This window comes from Nomascus leucogenys, chromosome 6 (genome assembly GCF_006542625.1).
Source record: "Nomascus leucogenys isolate Asia chromosome 6, Asia_NLE_v1, whole genome shotgun sequence".
Classification (NCBI taxonomy): Eukaryota; Metazoa; Chordata; class Mammalia; order Primates; family Hylobatidae; genus Nomascus; species Nomascus leucogenys.
In genome coordinates, this window is record NC_044386.1 from 39,448,811 (window position 1) to 39,472,742 (window position 23,932).

The 23,932-nt window shown below is 40.2% G+C and overlaps 1 protein-coding gene across 10 annotated transcripts in view; it reads left to right on the plus strand.

Annotated features, from left to right (window-relative positions):
* GHR (growth hormone receptor) overlaps positions 1 to 23,932 on the plus strand; it is a 299,293-nt gene that overhangs the window by 249,151 nt on the left and 26,210 nt on the right. For all 10 annotated transcript variants that reach the window (XM_030814020.1, XM_004088210.3, XM_004088209.3 and 7 more), the window contains 2 exons: positions 10,585 to 10,714; positions 23,098 to 23,270. In XM_030814020.1, the coding sequence (XP_030669880.1) occupies positions 10,585 to 10,714; positions 23,098 to 23,270 (303 nt within the window). The remainder of the gene's footprint in view (positions 1 to 10,584; positions 10,715 to 23,097; positions 23,271 to 23,932) is intronic.

Sequence of the window (23,932 nt, forward strand, 5' to 3'; positions counted from 1 at the left end):
AGTTAGCTAGAAAATACAGTTCTGTTGAGCATCTCATAATCTATGCCAGACAAAGGAAACATTCTTGCCTTTCTTTGAGGGAATTATAGACCAACAATCTTATTAATTTTCAACTTTCATCAAGGCAAGATTAGCTTCATGCACAATGTTTCTCAAACTGAAAGTAGTGACCTATATTAGTAAATCAATTTATAGGGTTGCAAGCAGCATCATTTATAAATTGAAATCAGAATTCATTGCAGGCAGTAATTTTGAGACATTTTATTTTACATGTGCGTGTGTATAAATCATATAAATAAGTATGTGAGAACATTTTAAAACATTTAAAATATGTTTATATATCTAAAGTTTAAACGTAAATATATATTTATATTAATAATATAATTAATATGAATTAATAACACATTAATTTATATTAACTTATATCAATTTATATTAACAATATGTAAACAATGTTAATTAGTAATATATTATACTAATATTAATATATATAATATATTATTATATTATTATATATATTATATATTAATACATTATATATAATATATTAATATATCAAATATATTAAAATAATACATTTAATATATTAATAACATACTAACTATATATTATTAATATTTTAAATATATTTTAATATACTTAAATTTATACTTAAAATTTACATATATATAAATAATTTTCCTGAAAGTCACTTTCAAAAATTTTGAAAGCCACCAGTGCAGTGGTTAAGAATACAAATTTTGGGCTGGGCATGGTGGCTCACACCTGTAATCCCAGCACTTTGGGAGGCCGAGGTGGGTGGATCCTAAGGTCGAGAGTTTGAGACCATCCTGGCCAACACAGTGAAACATCGTCTCTACTAAAAATATAAAAATTAGCTGGGCATGGTGGCACACACCTGTAGTCCCAGCTACTCGGGAGGCTGAAGCAGGAGAATCACTTGAACCCAGGAGGTGGAGGTTGCAGTGAGCCGAGATCATAGCACTGCATTCCAGCCTGGCGACAGAGCGAGACTGCATCTCAAAAAAAAAAAAGAATACAAATTCTGAAGCACAGCTGTTGAGTTGGAATCATGGCTGTGCCACTTAATAACCAAGTGACTTTGGGCCAGTTATTTTACTTCTCTGTGCCTCAGTGTCATCTATTCAGTAGTGTGAATAATAGTACCTACCTCATTCTAGTTTTGAGAATAAACACTTTTTATATTACATATAAAATGAGTAGGACAGAGACCCCAAAGAAGCCGTAGTTGCTGTCATATTATTATTCTGTTCCTGCTTAAGAAGGGGACTTGGAAAAATAATGATGATGAATGCAGTCACTTCTTTCACTCATGAAAGAATTACATATTCACATCTTCTTTGCTCATCAAACCTTTGAAGATCATGCATGTCTCATTCTGTAACATTGCCTTAACCAAATATAAAGGCTAAATACAAAGGTGTTTTCAAATAACTGATACATTTAGGCCAGTCACCCAAAGATTTTACCCAAAGCCTATGCAGACACAGTCCAAGAAGTAGACTAGCTCTACTGCAATCACCATCTCTTGTTTATTATTTGTGAAAGGAACATTACAGTTTCACCACCGTTGGCCTGTCCAGCGTGCCTATGCAGTCCTCAGAACATATGAAAGTGATTTCGGCTGACAATAAGTATTTCCTCACTTTGGCTTATGTTCAATAATAGCCATTCTTTATCCAGATCAGGGTGACTGAGAATGCTGTAACCATTCTTCTCTTCTAAAACTGACCCTTGTTTGACTGCATATGCAGATTGCTTAGCAGAACCCATATCCACCATAACGGGCCAAAAGTCATTTGATCCAATGTGCTTTTCTTTTTTTTCTTTCTTTTTTTTTAATTCCATGAAATTTTATTAAGTAAGATAAATTAATTATAAACATTACAAAACACTTTTTTTTGAGACAGAGTCTCACTGTGTCACCCAGGCTGGGGTGCAGTGACGTGATCTCAGCTCACTGCAACTTCCGACTCCCAGGTTCAAGCAATTCTTGTGCCTCAGCCTCTCTGAGTAGCTGGGATTACAGGTATGCCCCACCAGACCTGGCTAATTTTTGTATTTTTAGTAGAGACGGAGTTTCACTATGTTGGACAGGCTGGCCTCGAACTCCTGGCCTCAGGTAATCCTCCCGTCTCAGCCTCCCGAAGTGCTAGAATTACAGGGGTGAGCCACTGCTCCCAGCCCCAAACATGATTTTTTGATGGAATGCTTAATGTCTTTCTATTATTATTATTATTATACTTTGTTCTGGGGTGCATGTGCACAACGTGCAGGTTTGTTACATAGGCATACATGTGCCATGTTGGTTTGCTGCACCCACTAAAAATTAATTCAAGATGGATTAAAGACTTAAATGTTAGGCCTAAAACCATAAAAACCCTAGAAGAAAACCTAGGCAATACCGTTCAGGTAATAGGCATGGGCAAAGACTTAATGACTAAAACACCGAAAGCAATGGCAACAAAAGCCAAAATTGGCAAATGGGATCTAATTAAACTAAAGAGATTCTGCACAGCAAAAGAAACTACCAGCAGAGTGAACAGGCAACCTACAGAATGGGAGAAAATTTTTGCAATCCACCCATCTGACAAAGGGCTAATAACCAGAATCTACAAAGAACTTCAATAAATTTACAAGAAAAAAAACAACCCCATCAAAAAGTGGGCAAAGGATATGAACAGACACTTCTCAAAAGAAGACATTTATGCAGCCAACAGACACATGAAAAAATGCTCATCATCACTGGTCATCAGAGAAATGCAAATCAAAGCCACAATGAGATACTATTTCACACCAGTTAGAATGGCGATCATTAAAAGTCAGGAAACAACAGGTGCTGGAGAGGATGTGGAAAAATGGGAACGCTTTTACACTGTTGGTGGGAGTGTAAATTAGTTCAACCATTGTGGAAGTCAGTGTGGTGATTCCTCAAGGAACTAGAACTAGAACTACCATTTGACCCAGCAATCCCATTACTGGGTATATACCCAAAGGATTATAAATCATACTGCTATAAAGACACATGCGGCCAGGCACAGTGGCTCATGCCTGTAATCCCAGCACTTTGGGAGGCCGAGGCAGGCAGATCACGAGGTCAGGAGATTGAGACCATCCTGGCTAACACGGTGAAACCCTGTCTCTACTAAAAATACAAAAAATTAGACGGGCACAGTGGTGGGTGCCTGTAGTCCCAGCTACTCGGGAGGCTGAGGCAGGAGAATGGCATGAACCCAGGAGGCGGAGCTTGCAGTGAGCCGAGATAGCGCCACTGCAGTCCAGCCTGGGCAAAAGGGCAAGACTCCGTCTCAAAAAAAAAAAAAAGACATATGCACACGTATGTTTACTGGGACACTATTCACAATAGCAAAGACTTGGAACCAACCCAAATGTCCATCAATGATAGACTGGATAAAGAAAATGTGGCACATATACACCATGGAATACTATGCAGCCATAAAAAATGATGAGTTCACGTCCTTTGCAGGGACATGGATGAAGCTGGAAACCATCATTCTCAGCAAACGATCACAAGAGCAGAAAACCAAACACTGCATGTGTGTTCCAACTTAACTCATTGTTCCTAGTGATAATTCACTTAGGGACAAAGTTAGGCTCTCTTGTTAATTGCAACATTCCTTTCAGAGGTGCTATAAATGGATGTTGAACTATACTGTTTTTAGATTTAATCTTTAAAAATCATAAGAAAGCAAGAAATATTACTAGTTCAGAAATAATTTTCTGTTCCTGGCTAATCAGAGAAGACCTAAGAGTCTATAGTAGTCATTTGTTGTCTTCATAGTAAAAGTAAGATTCTAATAGGATTTTTAGACATAGTGAGAAAGGTGTTCATTTTAAGATTATGGTAGTTCCTCTCAGATTTAGAAAGCCTTAAGATGACACTAAGGAGTTGGACTTTAGGAATGCTGAGTGTCTTCAGCCACAGTGGCACAATGGTACTAGATGGGACAGGATGTGATTAAGGAGAAACTAAATGGCCAGCCACAATATAGTTCTTCTTGCCTCCAGAAAGGAGTTACCCACTTTCTCACACTCACTGTGATACATTCCATTTGCTAAGAAAAGTGGCTTGTGTCATTCTTGAGCACTACTTTTAAGTTCTGATATATTAGATTCATTTACTCTGTATTAATAGCATTCAAATATTTAGTAAAGTTAATATACCTCTCACACTTTTTCCAAATTAACCCACCAGCTGTGTCTTGTGCTTCAAGCTATCTTCTAAGACTGCAATCAAAGTGTCAGCCAGGGCTGTGGTCTCATCTGAAGGCTGGATGGGGAAAGATTGGCTCCCATGCTTACTTACATGGTTGTTGGCAGGATTCAGTTCCTCAAGGGTTTTTTTTTGTTTTTTGTTTGTTTGTTTGAGATGGAGTCTTGCTCCATCACCAGAATGGAGTGCAGTGGCGCGATCTCGGCTCACTGCAACCTCCGCTTCCCAGGTTCAAGCAATTCTCCTGCCTCAGCCTCCCAAGTAGCTGGGATTACAGGTGCGTGCCACCACACCCAGCTAATTTTTCCATTTTTAGTAGAGACGGGGTTTCACCATGTTGGTCAGGCTGGTCTCAATCTCGTGACCTCTTGATCCACCCGCCTCAGCCTCCCAAAGTGCTGGGATTACAGGCATGAGTCACTGCACCCGGCCAGTTCCTCAAGGGTTTTTATACTGAGGGCCTCTGCTTCTTGCTGAGTGTTGGCCAGAGGCCACGCTTAGTTCTTTGCTGTATGGTGCTCACCACACAGCAACTTCATCAAAACCAGCAAAAGGGTGAGTCTGCTAGTTAAAAAGAAGTCTCAATCTTTTGTAACCTAATCATAGAACTGACATCCACTCCATGCTGCCATATTCTTTTGATTAGAAGCAAGTTACTCAAGGGAAGGAAATACATAAGGCTGTGAATGAGAGAAGACAGGAATCACTGGAGGCCACTTTAGGGGCTGTCTGCCACAGCACTTAACAGCACACACCCAGCCATAAAATTAAAAAAAGCAGGAAAGAGAGAAGGAGGGTGCAGGGTAAAATAAAGAACAGAGGAAGGTGGAAGGGAAGAAAGGAAGGGAAGGAAAGACATTTAAAAAGACAAGAACAAAACAGCTCTGCTGCACTACATCTGTATCAGAGTTCCATGTGCAGACACACACTTCATCACATTAGCACCACACCCATAAATTTCCTATTTATTATTTACAATGAGAAGATAATAAGGACTTTCTATGCATCTGGAGTTAAAAGGAAACAATAAATCTAAGAATACTAAATTTAAGTAAGCAAAATGTGTTTCAAATTAGTTTTTTTCTTTTTAAGTTGTTTTTTTTGTTTCAGCTGACAAAGTTATTTCTTTCTGTTTCAAGTTTTGAAGTTGAGTTTATTATTCTTGCTATTATGTAACAGGCATATTTTACAGAGAATATAGGAACCTGATTGACATTCGTATTTGGTTTCTATTGTTTCAACTCAAATGCCAAAATTATGTGGTTTTTTGTTTTGTTTTGTTTTGTTTTGAGACAGAGTCTGGCTCTGTCACCCAGGCTGGAGTGCAGTGGCGCAATCTCGGCTCACTGCAAGCTCTGCCTCCTGGGTTCACGCCATTCTCCTGCCTTAGCCTCCCGAGTAGCTGGGACTACAGGCGCCCGCCACTACACCCGGCTAATTTTTTGTATTTTTAGTAGAGATGGGGTTTCACCGTGTTAGCCAGGATAGTCTCGATCTCCTGACCTCGTGATCCACCCACCTCGGCCTCCCAAAGTGCTAGGATTACAGGCGTGAGCCACCACTCCCAGCCAAAATTATGTTTTTGTTGTGTATGTTATTGTTCATAATTATATATGCCTCTTAATTGTAAAAGTGAAGCTGTAAAATTGTAAAGTACTTTGTATCTCATCTATTCCAGGCATTCTACTAAGGAAATCAAGACCAAATAGCTTGGGAAGGTCAACGTTAAATAGTGTCAGAGCCAGAACTAGAGTACACATCTCTCAATTTCTAATCTAGTGCATTTCCTTTTCTTATTTCTATGCGAATGAACAGTTAGAATGTGAAATAGTCTCCTCGGATATACCGGCATTAAAACAGTTGTGGTTTAAATGTTTAGTTTTAATAATTACTAACTTTGTAGAAGGACCTAAAATAGTGTTTGTTTTCAGTGCTTCAACTAATAGTAAAAAGGAATATTTTCAGTACTTTACTGTATGAGAGGTGCTTGCCTAACAAAATACACATCTTTTTCACTGTACTCATTTGTAACAGATAATGTGGGCTCCTACACCTCAGTGTTCTGAGAGGGGTTGGTAAACACTGACCACATAGAGAGAGCTGCCCATCTGCCCCCGGTACCAAGGCACATCCCATCCATGCCCTAAAACTCTTATGAATTTCTCCATTCATACAGGAAAATGAGTATTTCTTACAACAATATGACCGTGGAATTTGATTACAAAAACACTCCTGCTATCCCCAACATGTGCTCCCAGGGCTAAAGACATATCTGCAACTCAGGATTTTCTGAAGATTCACTTGTTTGTACTATTGAGGGCAACAATTGTTCTCAAACAAGGATGCAGTTCCTTTCTTCTTACCCTGCTTATTTTTCTTTTTATTACTATTATTATACTTTAAGTTCTGGGGTACATGTGCAGAACGTGCAGGTTTGTTACATAGGTATACATGTGCCATGGTGGTTTGCTGCACCCACCAACCCGTCATCTACATTAGGTATTTCTCCTAATGTTATCCCTCCCCGAGCCCCACAGCCCCCAACAGGCCCCAGTGTGTAAAGTTCCCCTTCCTGTGTACGTGTGTTCTCATTGTTCTACTCCCACTTATAAGTGAGAACATGTTCTTGTGTTAGTTTGCTGAGAATGATGGTTTCCAGCTTCATCCATGTCCCTGCAAAGAACATGAACTCATCCTTTTTTATGGCTGAGTAGCATTCTATGGTGTATATATGCAACATTTTCTTTAACCAGTCTATCATTGATGGGCATTTGGGTTGGTTCCAAGTCTTTGCTATTGTGAACAGTGCTGCAATAAACATACATCTGCATGTGTCTTTATAGTAGAATGATTTATAATTCTTTGGGTATATACCCAGTAATGGGATTGCTGGGTCAAATGGTATTTCTAGTTCTAGATCCTTGAGGAATCACCACACTGACTTCCACAATGGTTGAACTAATTTACACTCCCACCAACAGTGTAAAAGTGTTCCTATTTTTCCACATCCTCTCCAGCATCTGTTGTTTCCTGACTTTTTAATGACCACCATTCTAACTGGTGTGAAATGGTATCTCATTGTGGTTTTGATTTGCATTTCTCTGATGACCAGTGATGATGAGCATTTTTTCATGTGTCTGTTGCCTGCATAAATGTCTTCTTCTGAGAAGTGTCTGTTAATATCCTTTGCCCACTTTTTGATGGGGTTGTTTTTTTTCTTGTAAATTTATAGAAGTTCTTTGTAGATTCTGGATATTAGCCCTTTGTCAGATGAATAGATTGCAAAAATGTTCCCCCATTCTGTAGGTTGCCTGTTCACTCTGATGATAATTTCTTTTGCTGTGCAGAAGCTCTTTAGTTTAATTAGATCCCATTTGCCAATTTTGGCTTTTGTTGCCATTGCTTTTTGTGTCTTAGTCATGAAGTCTTTGCTCATGCCTATTTCCTGAATGGTATTGCCTAGGTTTTCTTCTAGGCTTTTTATGGTTTTAGGTCTTAACCTTTAAGTCTTTAATCCATCTTGAGTTAATTTTTTTATAAGATGAAAGGAAGGGATCCAGTTTCAGCTTTCTGCATATGGCTAGCCAGTTTTCCCAACACGATTTATTAAACAGGGAATCCCAATTATTTCCCCATTGCTTGTTTTTGTCAGGTTTGTCAAAGACCAGATGGTTGTGGATGTGTGGTGTTATTTCAGGCATCTGTTCTGCTCCATTGGTCTATATATCTTATTTGGTACCAGTACCATGCTGTCTTTGCTACTGTAGCCTTGTAGTATAGTTTGAAATCAGAGACACAACAAAAAAAGAGAATTTTAGACCAATATCCTTGATGAACATTGATGCAAAAATCCTCAGTAAAATACTGGCAAACTGAATCCAGCAGCACATCAAAAAGCTTATCCACCATGATCAAGTTGGCTTCATCCCTGGGGTGCAAGGCTGGTTCAACATACGCAAATCAATAAATGTAATCCAGCATATAAACAGAACCAATGACAAAAACCATATGATTATCTCAATAGATGCAGAAAAGGCCTTTGACAAAATTCAACAACCCTTCACGCTAAAAACTCTCAATAAATTAGGTATTGATGGGACGTATCTCAAAATAATAAGAGCTGTCTATGACAAACCCACAGCCAATATCGTACTGAATGGGCAAAAACTGGAGGCATTCCCTCTGAAAACTGGCACAAGACAGGGATGCCCTCTCTCACCATTCCTTTTCAACATACTATTCAAAACTCTGGCCAGGGCAGTCAAGCAAGAGAAAGAAATAAAGGGTATTCAATTAGGAAAAGAGGAAATCCAATTGTCTCTGTTTGCAGATGACATGATTGTATATTTAGAAAACCCCATCGTCTCAGCCCAAAATCTCCTTAAGCTGATAAGCAACTTCAGCAAAGTCTCAGGATACAAAATCAATGTGCAAAAATCACAAGCATTCCTATACACCAATAACAGACAAACAGAGAGCCAAATCACGAGCAAACTCCCATTCACAATTGCTACCAAGAGAATAAAATACCTAGGAATACAACTTACAAAGGATGTGAAGGACCTCTTCAAGGAGAACTACAAACCACTGCTCAAGGAAATAAGAGAGGACACAAACAAATGGAAAAACATCCTCATGGGTAGGAAGAATCAATATCATGAAAATGGCCATGCTGCCCAAAGTAATTTATAGATTCAATGCTATCCCCATCAAACTACCATTGCCTTTCTTCACAGAATTGGAAAAAAACTACTTTAGATGTCATATGGAACCAAAAATGAGCCTGCATAGCCAAGACAATCCTAAGCAAAAAGAACACAGCTGAAGGCATCACGCTACCTGGCCCAGCTTATTTTTCTACATAGGATCCCCACATCCCTGCGTTTGCTAGAATGGAAACTAGACAAGGACCAACTTTTATCAACTTGTTCATTTCTCTATTCCTAGAACACAGCCTGGTACAAAATTTGCGTTTAATAATGTTTGTTGAATGAATTTGAATGATGGATTTGTTTAGAAGGTTTATAACATCCCATCCCTTGTGAGTTTGTTGCCAGAGGAAAAAAGAAGCATGTTTTTGGTTCATAACATCAGGTATGTAACCTGGAATTTGGAATCATCAGTTTTTATGCATTTGCTTCATATTATTTATTTTTAAGTGATCTTTCAAAGTATTGACAAAGATACTTTAAGACTGACAGCCTCCCTGATAACCCAGGAATGAGAGTTTTAGATTAAGTTTACAATCTGATTGAAGGCTAATCATATAAGGAGAAAAAAATAAGAAAAAGAAGAGAAATTTGAAAAGAAATCTCCAAAATGACCATGGACATCAGAACACTGAGAATTCATATACAAAAATGTGTTTTGCCTCATACCTGTCGGTCGCACATCTATAGCAGCAGATTTCATAGATGCAGAGGAATTTTGGCTAAAATCCTAACACATAAGAGGCATTCTGCACTTACTTCTCCAGTTAGAATTAACACACGTGTATTTATAAGTTGTTTAGAGTGGGCATCTATTTAATGGGTTTACTGGCTGAATCTTTTAAAAGAATGCAAACGTAAGTGCCTTTTATCAAAAATCAATGAAAAGATAAAAGGCCCTGTAGTGCATGCTGTGGTTCCCACGCTACATCCCCCACATCCACCTGATGTCCTCACAACCATCTATGGTATCCATTTGCCACTATGCACCCTGCCAGGCACACTCAGGTGCTTGCCTCGGCGAAGACCCTCAGCTCACGTGCAGGTACAGCCTAGAAGTGAATGGGAGTGAACATCTCTGAGGCACCCTTCAACCAGTGAGTACTGGGAGTGGTAGATAAATGTCCTAGCCTCTCATCTTTCTACACAACAATGGTGGTGCATATTCTACACAGCTTCTTCAAGGAGCCTCTGTGGGATTGGGCCCCATTAGCCACTGTGATAACCAGCTCAGTAACACACACATATTAGTTGTTCTCCCTTTCCTTCCCACCCTCCCCATTCCATGACTGCTAGATCCGGAAGTCACCTTCCAGATGAACTACCTATATCCAAATCCTAATCTCTAGCTCTGGTTTCTTAAACAGGTCCTACGCAATGCTTGAAATAAAAGACAAAATGGTTTGTGTCTAGAATCAAAGGCTGACAATGGCAAGCAACAGGCTCTAAAACTATGACCCAGGAAAAATGCTTTTCTAGAAGACGTCGGCATTACCTCCTAGACACGGAATATGCTGGCTTCATCCCAGTAGTTTCTTCACACACTTTAAATACGTGTCTCATTAGAATCACATATGACCCACCTGATTTCATGCCTTGCCTTTTCTTTTTATTCTGCAGATTCTTCTAAGGAGCCTAAATTCACCAAGTGCCGTTCACCTGAGCGAGAGACTTTTTCATGCCACTGGACAGATGCGGTTCTTCATGGTTCAAAGAGCCTAGGACCCATACAGCTGTTCTATACCAGAAGGTGCCGCCATCATGCCTTTCTGATTTTCCTCTCCATGGATGTACCTACTAAAGTACACTGAGTCACATGTAGTGTGGGAATGGAAGTGATATGTTGTGATTTATGTAATCAACGAATATTCATTCACTCATTTATTGAAAAAAATATTAATCAAGCCCATCCTATGTGCTGAGTACTATTTTAGGCCCTGGAGATATAGCAGTGATTACAAAAGACAAAATCCCTGGTCTCATGGAGATTTCCTTCCAATGCAGGGAGACAGACAATAAAAATTGAATAAAATGTCAGCTAGTAATATAGGTCATTAAGAAAAATAAAGCCAGAAAGCAGCATATCAGCAGTGTGTGGGAGTTTGTGTATGTGCATGAGAATGTGTGAGAGTGTGTCAAAGTGTGAGTGAGAGCATGTATGGATACACGTGGGCATGTTCATGTGGATGAGAGTGTGTGTAACAGAGGCTTGAATGATATTGAAATGCATGGTCCTAGGAGGCCTCTCTATTGTGGTGTCTTAGACCAGAGACATAAGTGAAATAGGACAGGCCACATGAATATCTGGGGGAAAGGCTATCCAGGCAGAGGAAATTGCAAGTACAAAGTCCCTGTGGCAGTCTTGGCATATTTGAGGGATGAAAAAGGCCAGCACTGAAGGCACAAGATTGAAAGCGAGGAGAGTGATATGGGAAGGGATCAGAGAGTTACTTAGGGACTGACTATGCCAAACCTCATAGGCAAGGGCAAGGCTTTGAATTTTACTTTATTTGTGGTGGAAAGCTATAGGTGTTTTTGAAAAGATGTATGTTTGAAAAGATGTAGCTTGTTTTCTAACCAGATAATACACTCCTTCTCTTAAATATATTCAGGAAAAGACTGTAGTACTTTTTCATTTTTACCAGTGACCCTCTAAAATAACAGAGGAAGGGTGAAACAAAGACCTCTCAATATAGGTACCACCCAAGTTGTTTATTTCTTCCCCTTCACCTGGCATTATTTTCGTTTTTGTTTACTCTCACTCTGTATATTTTTCCTTTTTTTACATTTTAGGCTTAAACACTTCATTATCTCCTCTTTTCCACCCAACCCCCAGAGGAGGCCTAAGCCAAGATGCAGGGTTAGTGAGGACCCTTTGTCATGGCTCAAGGTGTTCGTTAGTCAGAGGATGATGTTGTCTATCCAACCGAAGAGCTGGAATAGGGAAGGAAGATGCAGCCAGCAGTTAAGTGTATGAGCTCAGGGCTAACAAACCTGCACTTCAGTGTAGTTCTGCACTTTCTCACCAAGGAATACTCGGGAAATTAGTCAGTTTGTGTACAACTCAGCCTCCTCATTTGCGGAAAGGAGATAACGGACTTGCCTCATGGCTTCTTGTGAGGATCGTGTGAGATAACCCATGAAAAATACTTGGCAGAGTACTTGACACATAATAAGTACTCACTAAATGGTAGCTGGTATTCTTATTATCAGTAGTATAGTGATAATTTAAAAATAATTATGATATAGAAATCCAGTTCCTGGACTATAAAATGACTATAAATGATATAAGACCATTTATACCAATAAATTGTTATAATTATTGTAATTATTGGTATAAGAGCATTTTAAGGCAGAGCTGCTGCTTAATTTGCAGATAAAAAAATACTTGGGGTTAGCAACCAAGCGGACCTTCCCCACCTTTCAGTGTAAGAGAGGTCTCTTGGATGAAGTGAAGTGAAGATGAAATGTTTGGGCACCAAGTATACTATATTTTTCCTTAAGGCTGACACCACAGAGAGGTTGGGGCCAGTAAACAGAGTTGATTTCTATAAATACATTCAGACATGAAGTTAGTCTGTTTGATGACACTTTTGAAATGTGTGGAATCATTAAGTTATTTGTGCAGGCACAATTAGCCAAACTGTAAAGAAAAGTAGCAGAATAACCTCTTAAGCTGGGCCCACTTTATGAACATAATTTTTTGCTACCTCAATATTTACCAAATTTGATGAGCAAAAAGAGAAATCCAAAGGAATGAAGCCTTGATAAATATATATCCCTTGCCCTCATCAATCAGGGTCACATAACTCTGTCCACAGGCATCTTATGCACACCCCAGTCATTTCAGCATCCCTGGTTCAAATCCAGGATCTACACTACCAAGGATGCTGCTGAAAGTGTGACTGGGTAAAGGGAAACTTTCAGACATATTCAGAAAGATGTCTTAGATTTTGCCCTGGTAGTGTTTGGAATCCCAGGAGGGTAAGTACAGCTTCATGATTAAGTGCCAACCCAAACTTACAAAATTAGATATTTGTGTTTTTTCTATAAAATATAACTATTTGGAATATCTTAGCCAAACTACTATGAGCCCACAGCCCAGTTTATCCAAGAAGGGTAAAACTGAGGGATTAGGAGTATCAGGACTGGACTGGACTGATTAGTGTACAGATATATTTGACGTCTCATTGCCCACTTCACAAAGAAGACAATACAAATGCACTTTCTGACTTTTGTCACTGTTTCTTAGAGCTCAGTTGCTAGGCAACTCCTGAAACTATAGAAACATGCTTCGCATCCCTGACACATAAATAAAACTGTGAGATGATTTTATCCAAAGCCAGGTTCAGTGGGCGGTGCAGTTGTTTCAGTTTGCTGGCCTGGCCTGAGTATCTAAAGCACAACAGAAAGTGAACATGTCAGGCTGTCAACAGGACAGTTCAGGCACAGCCCTACAGGCAGTTGTGTGTTTTGCCTGGCTCTGCTCCTTGCCAGGTAGCTGGCAGAAGAGGCAGCCTCCACATGTTAGAGCAGCTGATTCAAAACAGTGTCTGCCATCCTGTGATGGCGATACTGCCAAATTCAGCCTCTGAGCTTGCAGGGGATTCAGGATGAATGCACATTACAGGCATGGTAAAAAGAGGCTCTGGGAAGCATGTTCGAGCTGCTCTGCTCTCTGCTCCTTGCATGGAAATGCTGTGTTTTTAAAGGAAGTGGGCATGTGAACACTCAGTCCTTAAGGCTATATCCCCCACCTCTTCCATACCCATTCAACCCCACTTCAAAAATTACCCTGGTCTTAAGAGAAATTTCATTTTCTATACAAGGTTATGTGGAAAATCAGTAGGGAGAAAGGGCATTATTACTTTGATTTTTCTTCAACAAAAGTATTAAATTTAAAGCCAAAAACGTGCACTTTCTGTCATGAAAACAGCTGCCCTTAAAAACATAAATGATGTTTTATTTTTATTATTTTTTTCCAGTTGGTTGTCTTTAGATGAAAAACATGTCTTCTGCTGTTTATTCTTATTTTTAATGATAGTCTCTTTCTATGGTTCTCACCCCTTCCATTTCACAAGATAGTCTGGGAGCAAACCTAAAGCACTTAACTTTTGGGAGTAAGAGCAGAGGGGAGCTTCCATATATTGATTTTGGTCATCTGTAGAGACATTCAACCCAGAGAAGACAAGTGACACAGTATCTGTTTTATGAGATAATTTGGGCTCTTGTCTACATTTAAAGTTTAAAATATAAGTTATAAATATTTATTTAAAATGAAATTCAACATTGGTTCATGAAGAAAGAGGTTGGAAGTAGTGTTTTGAACTAGCTGTTTCTGATCCATCATGCTTAAAATAAATGCTTTGTTTGTCCTGTGGAGTTCATGGATTTGGGATAATCTAAACAGGGTTTTTTAAACAGTCCTCATGGGGACCAAGGTACTGACATGCACTGTTGAGAAATTCTGTGAATCACGAAAGTGCTAATCTTTTAGAAATCCAGACCTATTAAACACTATCAACATCTTTGGAACATCTTAATACTTTGAGTTTTCTAACTTTTATACTATCACTTATGCTAAGTACATTTGCTATCCCTTCTATTACGTGAAAGCCTCATTTTCTGGGCAATCTTCTTATAACTACTCTCTTTAATGCACTCTTACTTAGCTTGAAAGTAAATATCAAATTAAGTATACTATAGTTCAATGAACCACCCACCTATTCCTAATTTTTTTTTTTTATTATTATACTTTAGGTTTTAGGGTACATGTGCACAATGTGCAGGTTTGTTACATATGTATCCATGTGCCATGTTGATTTCCTGCACCCATTAACTCATCATTTAGCATTAGGTATATCTCCTAATGCTGTCCCACCCCCTTCCCCCACCCCACAACAGTCCCCAGAGTGTGATGTTCCCCTTCCTGTGTCCATGAGTTCTCATTGTTCAATTCCCACCTATGAGTGAGAATATGCGGTGTTTGATTTTTTGTCCTTGCGATAGTTTACTGAGAATGATGTTTTCCTGTTTCATCCATGTCCCTACAAAGGACACGAACTCATCATTTTTTATGGCTGCATAGTATTCCATGGTGTATATGTGCCACATTTTCTTTTTTTTTTTTTTTTTTTTTTTTTTGAGACAGAGTCTCGCTCTGTCGCCCAGGCTGGAGTGCAGTGGCGCGATCTCGGCTCACTGCAAGCTCTGCCTCCCGGGTTCACGCCATTCTCCTGCCTCAGCCTCTCCGAGTAGCTGGGACTACAGGCGCCCGCCACCATGCCCGGCTAATTTTTTTTGTATTTTTAGTAGAGACGGGGTTTCACCGTGGTCTCAATCTCCTGACCTCATGATCCGCCCGCCTCGGCCTCCCAAAGTGCTGGGATTACAAGCGTGAGCCACCGCGCCCGGCCGTGCCACATTTTCTTAATCCAGTCTATCGTTGTTGGACATTTGGGTTGGTTCCAACTCTTTGCTATTGTGAATAGTGCTGCAATAAACATACGTGTGCATGTGTCTTTATAGCAGCATGATTTATAGTCCTTTGGGTATATACCCAGTAATGGGATGGCTGGGTCAAATGGTATTTCTAGTTCGAGATCCCTGAGGAATCGCCACACTGACTTCCACAATGGTTGAACTAGTTTACAGTTCCACCAACAGTGTAAAAGTGTTCCTATTTCTCCACATCCTCTCCAGCACCTGTTGTTTCCTGATTTTTTAATGATGGCCATTCTAACTGGTGTGAGATGGTATCTCACTGTGGTTTTGATTTGCATTTCTCTGATGGCCAGTGATGATGAGCATTTCTTCATGTGTTTTCTGGCTGCATAAATGTCTTCTTTTGAGAAGTGTTTGTTCATGTCCTCTGCCCACTTTTTGATGGGGTTGTTTGTTTTTTTCTTGTAAATTTCTTTGAGTTCATTGTAGATTCTGGATATTAGCCCTTTGTCAGATGAGTAGGTTGCAAAAATTTTCTCCCATTCTGTAGGTTGCCTGTTCACTCTGATGGTAGTTTCTTTTGCTGTGCAGAAGCTCTTTAGTTTAATTAGATCCCATTTGTCAATTTTGGCTTTTGTTGCCATTGCTTTTGGTGTTTTAGACATGAAGTCCTTGCCCACGCCTATGTCCTGAATGGTATTGCCTAGGTTTTCTTGTAGGATTTTAATGGTTTTAGGTCTAACATTTAAGTCCTTAATCCATCTTGAATTAATTTTTGTATAAGGTGTAAGGAAGGGATCCAGTTTCAGCTTTCTACATATGGCTAGCCAGTTTTCCCAGCACCATTTATTAAATAGGGAATCCTTTCCCCATTTCTTGTTTTTGTCAGGTTTGTCAAAGATCAGATAGTTGTAGATATGCGGCATCATTTCTGAGGGCTCTGTTCTGTTCCATTGATCTATATCTCTGTTGTGGTACCAGTACCATGCTGTTTTGGTTACTGTAGCCTTGTAGTATAGTTTGAAGTCAGGTAGGGTGATGCCTCCAGCTTTGTTCTTTTGGCTTAGGATTGACTTGGCAATGCGGGCTCTTTTTTGGTTCCATATGAACTTTAATGTAGTTTTTTCCAATTCTGTGAAGAAAGTCATTGGTAGCTTGATGGGGATGGCATTGAATCTATAAATTACTTTGGGCAGTATGGCCATTTTCACGATATTGATTCTTCCAACCCATGAGCATGGAATGTTCTTCCATTTGTTTGTATCCTCTTTTATTTCATTGAGCAGTGGTTTGTAGTTCTCCTTGAAGAGGTCCTTCACATCCCTTGTAAGATGGATTCCTAGGTATTTTATTCTCTTTGAAGCAATTGTGAATGGGAGTTCATTCATGATTTGGCTCTCTGTTTGTCTGTGATTGGTGTACAAGAATGCTTGTGATTTTTGTACATTGATTTTGTATCCTGAGACTTTGCTGAAGTTGCTAATCAGCTTAAGGAGATTTTGGGCTGAGACAATGGGATTTTCTAGATATACAATCATGTCATCTGCAAACAGGGACAGTTTGACTTCCTCTTTTCCTAATTGAATACCTTTTATTTCCTTCTCCTGCCTGATTGCTCTGGCCAGAACTTCCAGCACTATGTTGAATAGGAGCGGTGAGAGAGGGCATCCCTGTCTTGTGCCAGTTTTCAGAGGGAATGCTTCCAGTTTTTGCCCATTCAGTATGATATTGGCTGTGGGTTTGTCATATATAGCTCTTATTATTTTGAAATACGTCCCATCAATGCCTAATTTATTGAGAGTTTTTAGCATGAAGGGTTGTTGAATTTTGTCAAAGGCCTTTTCTGCATCTATTGAGATAATCATGTGGTTTTTGTCTTTGGTTCTGTTTATATGCTGGATTACATTTATTGATTTGCGTATGTTGAACCAGCCTTGCATCCCAGGGATGAAGCCCACTTGATCATGGTGTATAAGCTTTTTGATGTGCTGCTGGATTCGGTTTGCTAGTATTTTATTGAGGATTTTTGCATCAATGTTCATCAAGGATATTGGTCTAAAATTCTCTTTTTTGGTTGTGTCTCTGCCTGGCTTTGGTATCAGCACGATGCTGGCTTCATAAAATGTGTTAGGGAGGATTCCCTCTTTTTCTATCAATTGGAATAGTTTCAGAAGGAATGGTACCAGTTCCTCCTTGTACCTCTGGTAGAATTCAGCTGTGAATCCATCAGGTCCTGGACTCTTTTTGGTTGGTAAGCTATTGATTATTGCTACAATTTCAGAACCTGTTATTGGTCTATTCAGAGATTCGACTTCTTCCTGATTTAGTCTTGGGAGGTTGTATTTGTCGAGGAATTTATCCATTTCTTCTAGATTTTCTAGTTTATTTGCATAGAGGTGTTTGTAGTATTCTCTGATGATACATTGTATTTCTGTGGGATCAGTGGTAATATCCCCTTTTTCATTTTTTATTGCATCTATTTGATTCTTCTCTCTTTTCTTCTTTATTAGTCTTGCTAGCGGTCTATCAATTTTGTTGATCTTCTCAAAAAACCAGCTCCTGGATTCATTAATTTTTTGAAGGGTTTTTTGTGTCTCTATTTCCTTCAGTTCTGCTCTGATTTTAGTTATTTCTAGCCTTCTGCTAGCTTTTGAATGTGTTTGTTCTTGCTTTTCTAGTTCTTTTAATTGTGATGTTAGGGTGTCAATTTTGGATCTTTCCTGCTTTCTCTTGTGGGCATTTAGTGCTATAAATTTCCCTCTACACACTGCTTTGAATGTGTCCCAGAGATTCTGGTATGTTGTGTCTTTGTTCTCGTTGGTTTCAAAGAACATCTTTATTTCTGCCTTCATTTCATTATGTACCCAATAGTCATTCAGGAGCAGGTTGTTCAGTTTCCATGTAGTTGAGCAGTTTTGAGTGAGTTTTTTAATCCTGAGTTCTAGTTTGATTGCACTGTGGTCTGAGAGACAGTTTGTTATAATTTCTGTTCTTTTACATTTGCTGAGGAGAGCTTTACTTCCAACTATGTGGTCAATTTTGGAATAGGTGTGGTGTGGTGCTGAAAAAAATGTATATTCTGTTGATTTGGGGTGGAGAGTTCTGTAGATGTCTATTAGGTGCACTTTGTTTAGAGCTGAATTCAATTCCTGGATATCCTTGTTAACTTTCTGTCTTGATGATCTGTCTAATGTTGACAGTGGGGTGTTAAAATCTCCCATTATTATTGTGTGGGAGTTTAAGTCCCTTTGTAGGTCACTCAGGACTTGCTTTATGAATCTGGGTGCTCCTGTGTTGGGTGCATATATATTTAGGATAGTTAGCTCTTCTTGTTGAATTGATCCCTTTACCATTATGTAATGGCCTTCTTTGTCTCTTTTGATCTTTGTTGGTTTAAAGTCTATTTTATCAGAGACTAGGATTGCAACCCCTGCCTTTTTTTGTTTTCCATTTGCTTGATAGATCTTCCTCCATCCCTTTATTTTGAGTCTATGTGTGTCTCTGCACGTGAGATGGGTTTCCTGAATACAGCACACTGATGGGTCCTGACTCCTTATCCAGTTTGCCAGTCTGTATCTTTTGATTGGAGCATTTAGCCCATTTACATTTAATGTTAATATTGTTATGTGTGAATCTGATCCTGTCATTATGATATTAGTTGGTTATTTTGCTCATTAGTTGATGCAGTTTCTTCCTAGCTTCGATGGTCTTTACACTTTGGCATGTTTTTGCGGTGGCTGGTACCAGTTGTTCCTTTCCATGTTTAGAGCTTCCTTCAGGAGCTCTTTTAGGGCAGGCCTGGTGGTGACAAAATCACTCAGCATTTGCTTGTCTGTAAAGTATTTTATTTCTCCTTCACTTATGAAGCTTAGTTTGGCTGGATAGGAGATTCTGGGTTGAAAATTCTTTTCTTTAAGAATGTTGAATATTGGCCCCCACTCTCTTCTGGCTTGTAGAGTTTCTGCCGAGAGATCGGCTGTTAGTCTGATGGGCTTCCCTTTGTGGGTAACCCGACCTTTCTCTCTGGCTGCCCTTAACATTTTTTCCTTCATTTCAACTTTGGTGAATCTGACAATTATGTGTCTTGGAGTTGCTCTTCTCGAGGAGTATCTTTGTGGCGTTCTCTGTATTTCCTGAATCTGAATGTTGGCCTGCCTTGCTAGATTGGGGAAGCTCTCCTGGATACTATCTTGCAGAGTGTTTTCCAACTTGGTTCCATTCTCCCCGTCATTTTCAGGTACACCAATCAGACGTAGGTTTGGTCGTTTCACGTAGTCCCAAATTTCTTGGAGGCTTTGTTCATTTCTTTTTATTCTTGTTTCTCTAGACTTCCCTTCTTGCTTCGTTTCATTCATTCATCTTCCATCAGTGATACCCTTTCTTCCAGTTGATCACGTCTGCTACTGAGGCTTCTGCAATCTTCACGTAGTTCTCGGAACTTGGCTTTCAGCTCCATCATCTCCTTTAAGCCCTTCTCTCCATTGTTTATTCTAGTTATCCATTCTTCTAATTTTTTTTCAAATTTTTAACTTCTTTGCTATTGTTTTGAATTTCCTCCCGTAGCTCAGAGTAGTTTGATCGTCTGAAGCCTTCTTCTCTCAACTCGTCAAAGTCATCCTCCATCCAGCTTTGTTCCGTTGCTGGTGAGGAACTGCGTTCCTTTGGAGGAGGAGAGGTGCTCTGCTTTTTAGAGTTTCCAGTTTTTCTGCTCTGTTTTTTCCCCATCTTTGCGGTTTTATCTACTTTTTGTCTTTGATGATGGTGATGTACAGATGGGTTTTTGGTGTGGATGTCCTTTCTGTTTGTTAGTTTTCCTTCTACCAGACAGGAACCTCAGCTGCAGGTCTGTTGGAGTTTACTAGAGGTCCACTCCAGACCCTGTTTGGCTGGGTGACAGCAGCGGTGGCTGCAGAACAGCAGATTTTCATGAGACCACAAATTTAGCTGTCTGATAGTTCCTCTGGAAGTTTTGTCTCAGAGGAGTACCCGGCGGAGTGAGGTGTCAGTCTGTCCCTACTGGGGGGGTGCCTCCCAGTTAGGCTGCTCAGGGGTGAGGGACCCACTTTAGGAGGCAGTCTGTCCGTTCTCAGATCTCCAGCTGCATGCTGGGAGAACCACTACTCTCTTCAAAGCTGTCAGTCAGACAGGGACAGCCTCTGGAGGTTCTTGCTGACCTTTTGTTTGTCTGTGCCCTGCCCCCAGAGGTGGAGCCTACAGAGGCAGACAGGCCTCCTTGAGCTGTGGTGGGCTCCACCCAGTTCGAGCTTCCTGGCTGCTTTGTTTACCTAAGCAAGCCTGGGCAATGGCGGGCGCCCCTCCCCCAGCCTCACTGCCGCCTTGCAGCTTGATCTCAGACTGCTGTGCTAGCAATCAGCGAGACTCCGTGGGCTTAGGACCCTCCGAGCCAGGTGCGGGACACAATCTCCTGGTGTGCCGTTTTCCAGGCCCGTTGGGAAAGCGCAGTATGAGGGTGGGACTGACCCGATTTTCCAGGTGCTATTACCCCTTTCTTTGTCTAGGAAAGGGAACTCCCTGACCCCTTGCGCTTCCCGAGTGAGGCAGGTGCCTCGCCCTGCTTCGGCTCGCACACAGTGCGCTTCACCGACTGTCCTGCACCCACTGTCTGGCACTCCCTAGTGAGATGAAACCGGTACCTCAAGCAGAAATGCAGAAATCGCCAGTCTTCTGTGTCGCTCTGGCTGGGAGCTGGAGACCGGAGCTGTTCCTATTTGGCCATCTTGGCTCCACCCCCCCCTTCCTAATTTTTTTAACATTTTTCTTCTGACTCTACATACACACATACTTACACACACACACACACACACACAAACACACCTTATCTTTTCTTCTGCCTTTTGCCCATTTACTTTTTGCATCAGAGATGAATCTCTCATTCAAGCATATGCAACTTTTTTTTTTTTTTTGAGATGGAGTCTTGCTTTGTCGCCCAGGCTGGAGTGCAGTGGCGCGATCTTGGCTTACTGCGAACTTTGCCTCCTGGGTTCAAGCAATTCTCCTGCCTCAGCCTACCTACCGAATAGCTGGGATTACAGAAGCATGCCATCATGCCCAGCTAATTTTTGTATTTTTAGTACAGATGGGGTTTTACCATGTTAGCCAGGCTGGTCTCAAGCTCCTAACCTCATGATCCGCCTGCCTCAGCCTCCCAAAGTGCTGGGATTACAGGCATGAACTACTGTACCCAGCCAGCATATGTAACTTTTAAGAGTCTCAACCAAAGCAGCAATTCACTGTCTCAGACCCTGGAGTCTCTGCCATTTAAATGCCAATTTCCTTCCAACAGCTGAAGAGCAGCTGTCTCAAGGAGCCTCTGATACTATACAAGTTTTCTCCTAGTGCGAAGCAGACCAGCCTGAGAAACAGCTATAAGAAGGAAATAGGTGTCTTCTCCCAGCTTTGCATCCTTTCCTTCCAGGCCCTGCCTTCCCTACAGCCTGCATTGTCCTCATTGTCCACTGCTGCCCAGCACCCATCCCACAGAGGGATGGTCCCAAACCTCCACAGTCTGGCCTGTGAGCCACAGGCACCTCTGCCTGCACAGCGCCATTCCTACCTCATCTTCCACGACCACAGATTACGTGTTTTTATGTCCCTTTGACTTATATATTGTCTTCTCAATTAATAGGCTAGTGAATAACAGGGAGATGATGAACTACCTCACCAAAATAGCAATTCGAATTTAAGAAAATTTTCCTGTCATTCCATTGCCTTTTACTTCCCTTACCACACTCATGCCCATACTTCCTTACCTCAATCCCTTTGACCTCTCTGTTTCTTCCCTTCCTTGCAGTACTGCCATCTATTAAACTTTTACTCATCCTTCAAGAATGCTAAAAACCTACCTCCACCTTGAAGCCTTCCATGAAGAGCCAGGGCAATCATTCCCTCTTCTGAACTTTTAAGGACCCTAGAGAGCACTACTAATGAGCACTTACCCACATTGCTTTGTAATACCGTGTTTTACTCTTTCCTTCTGAGGCAGGAGGAATTCCTTAGACATCTATGAATCCCCCATAGGGTCTGTCATTATGTTTTAGACATAACCAATTCTCATTAAATATCAATAGAATGAATATAAGAGGTCCAAAAAACTACTCAGATGGGGATTTGAGTCTTATTTTAGCCTGAAATTAGGGGACCACATCTTACTTATCTTTATATCTGCACAGCGTTGGTGCTGGATGTAATGCATCACTCTGCCTGGAGCACACATCAACTTGTCTCCTCAGTTTCTTTCACCATAGGCTGGTGAAACAGCCAGGTCTAAACCTTCACTGTTCTCCAGGAATCTCTAGTTTGGGGGTGATTCTCTGTACTGTTTTAATGAACATTTTTAAAATGTCCCTAAGTCTCAGAACCTTCATCTAGAGAACGGGCATAATAAAGTACCTACCATAGGAATCAATTTATGAGCAGGCATAGCATATGCATTCAATAAACGGAAGCTTTTACTGTAGGCAGAAGCACCAAACGGCCTCGTAGCAGTCTTCAGACACTGGTGATATTGTGCACCGATGTGATATGTCACGGAAATGGTGTTGCTAAAATACCTCTTCACAAAATACTTGTGTTCCAATTTATTGAATCAGACTATCAAGCACCTTACTTGGACTTAAGCTACAACATGATTTTTGGAACAATTAATCTTTTTTTAACCCTCTATTTTAGGAACACTCAAGAATGGACTCAAGAATGGAAAGAATGCCCTGATTATGTTTCTGCTGGGGAAAACAGCTGTTACTTTAATTCATCATTTACCTCCATCTGGATACCTTATTGTATCAAGCTAACTAGCAATGGTGGTACAATGGATGAAAAGTGTTTCTCTGTTGACGAAATAGGTAAATCACAGGTTTTTGTTTCATTTGACATAGTTTTAGACTAAATAAATGGGGAAGCCTGCAAGGTCCAAGTATAATCAAGTAGGAAGACTTTGTAACAGTGTTCTATAGATACATGGAGATCTGTTTTACAGGAGATGAGATCAGCTGGTGAACAAGAGGAAAAGGGCAGGGGGAACTTAAGTTGACTTTAACATAAAGCAGCCTGGCAGTAAATGTTGTGAAGAAAAGAGTAGGAACCTTGTAGAGTCTTTTCCTTTAGGATATCTTTGAAGCTGTGTTGTGTTCTTATGTTCCACTGCAAAGGGTGAACTTAATATATTCTTAGGATTTCTTACTTCCTAATTATTTGATAGGGTGCTTATATTCAGATTCACTGAAATATGTTGGCCTTTGACCTCTACCATTGCTATAATCAAAGGCTAGATTTTCTTTATCACAAAGCATAATCATTCTGGAATTTTACATTTACAAAACAGCCACGGTCACTTTAAAGACATGTTTATTAGATCTCAGAACAAATGCTGGAGACAATCAGCTCAGTGAATGAAGCGAAAGATCCAAACAGAGGATCCTTTGCCCATCATATGGACACAAGGTGGAAACAAAACAAATACAACAAACAACTGTAATTAGAATATTCATGTTTATACCTTAATAGT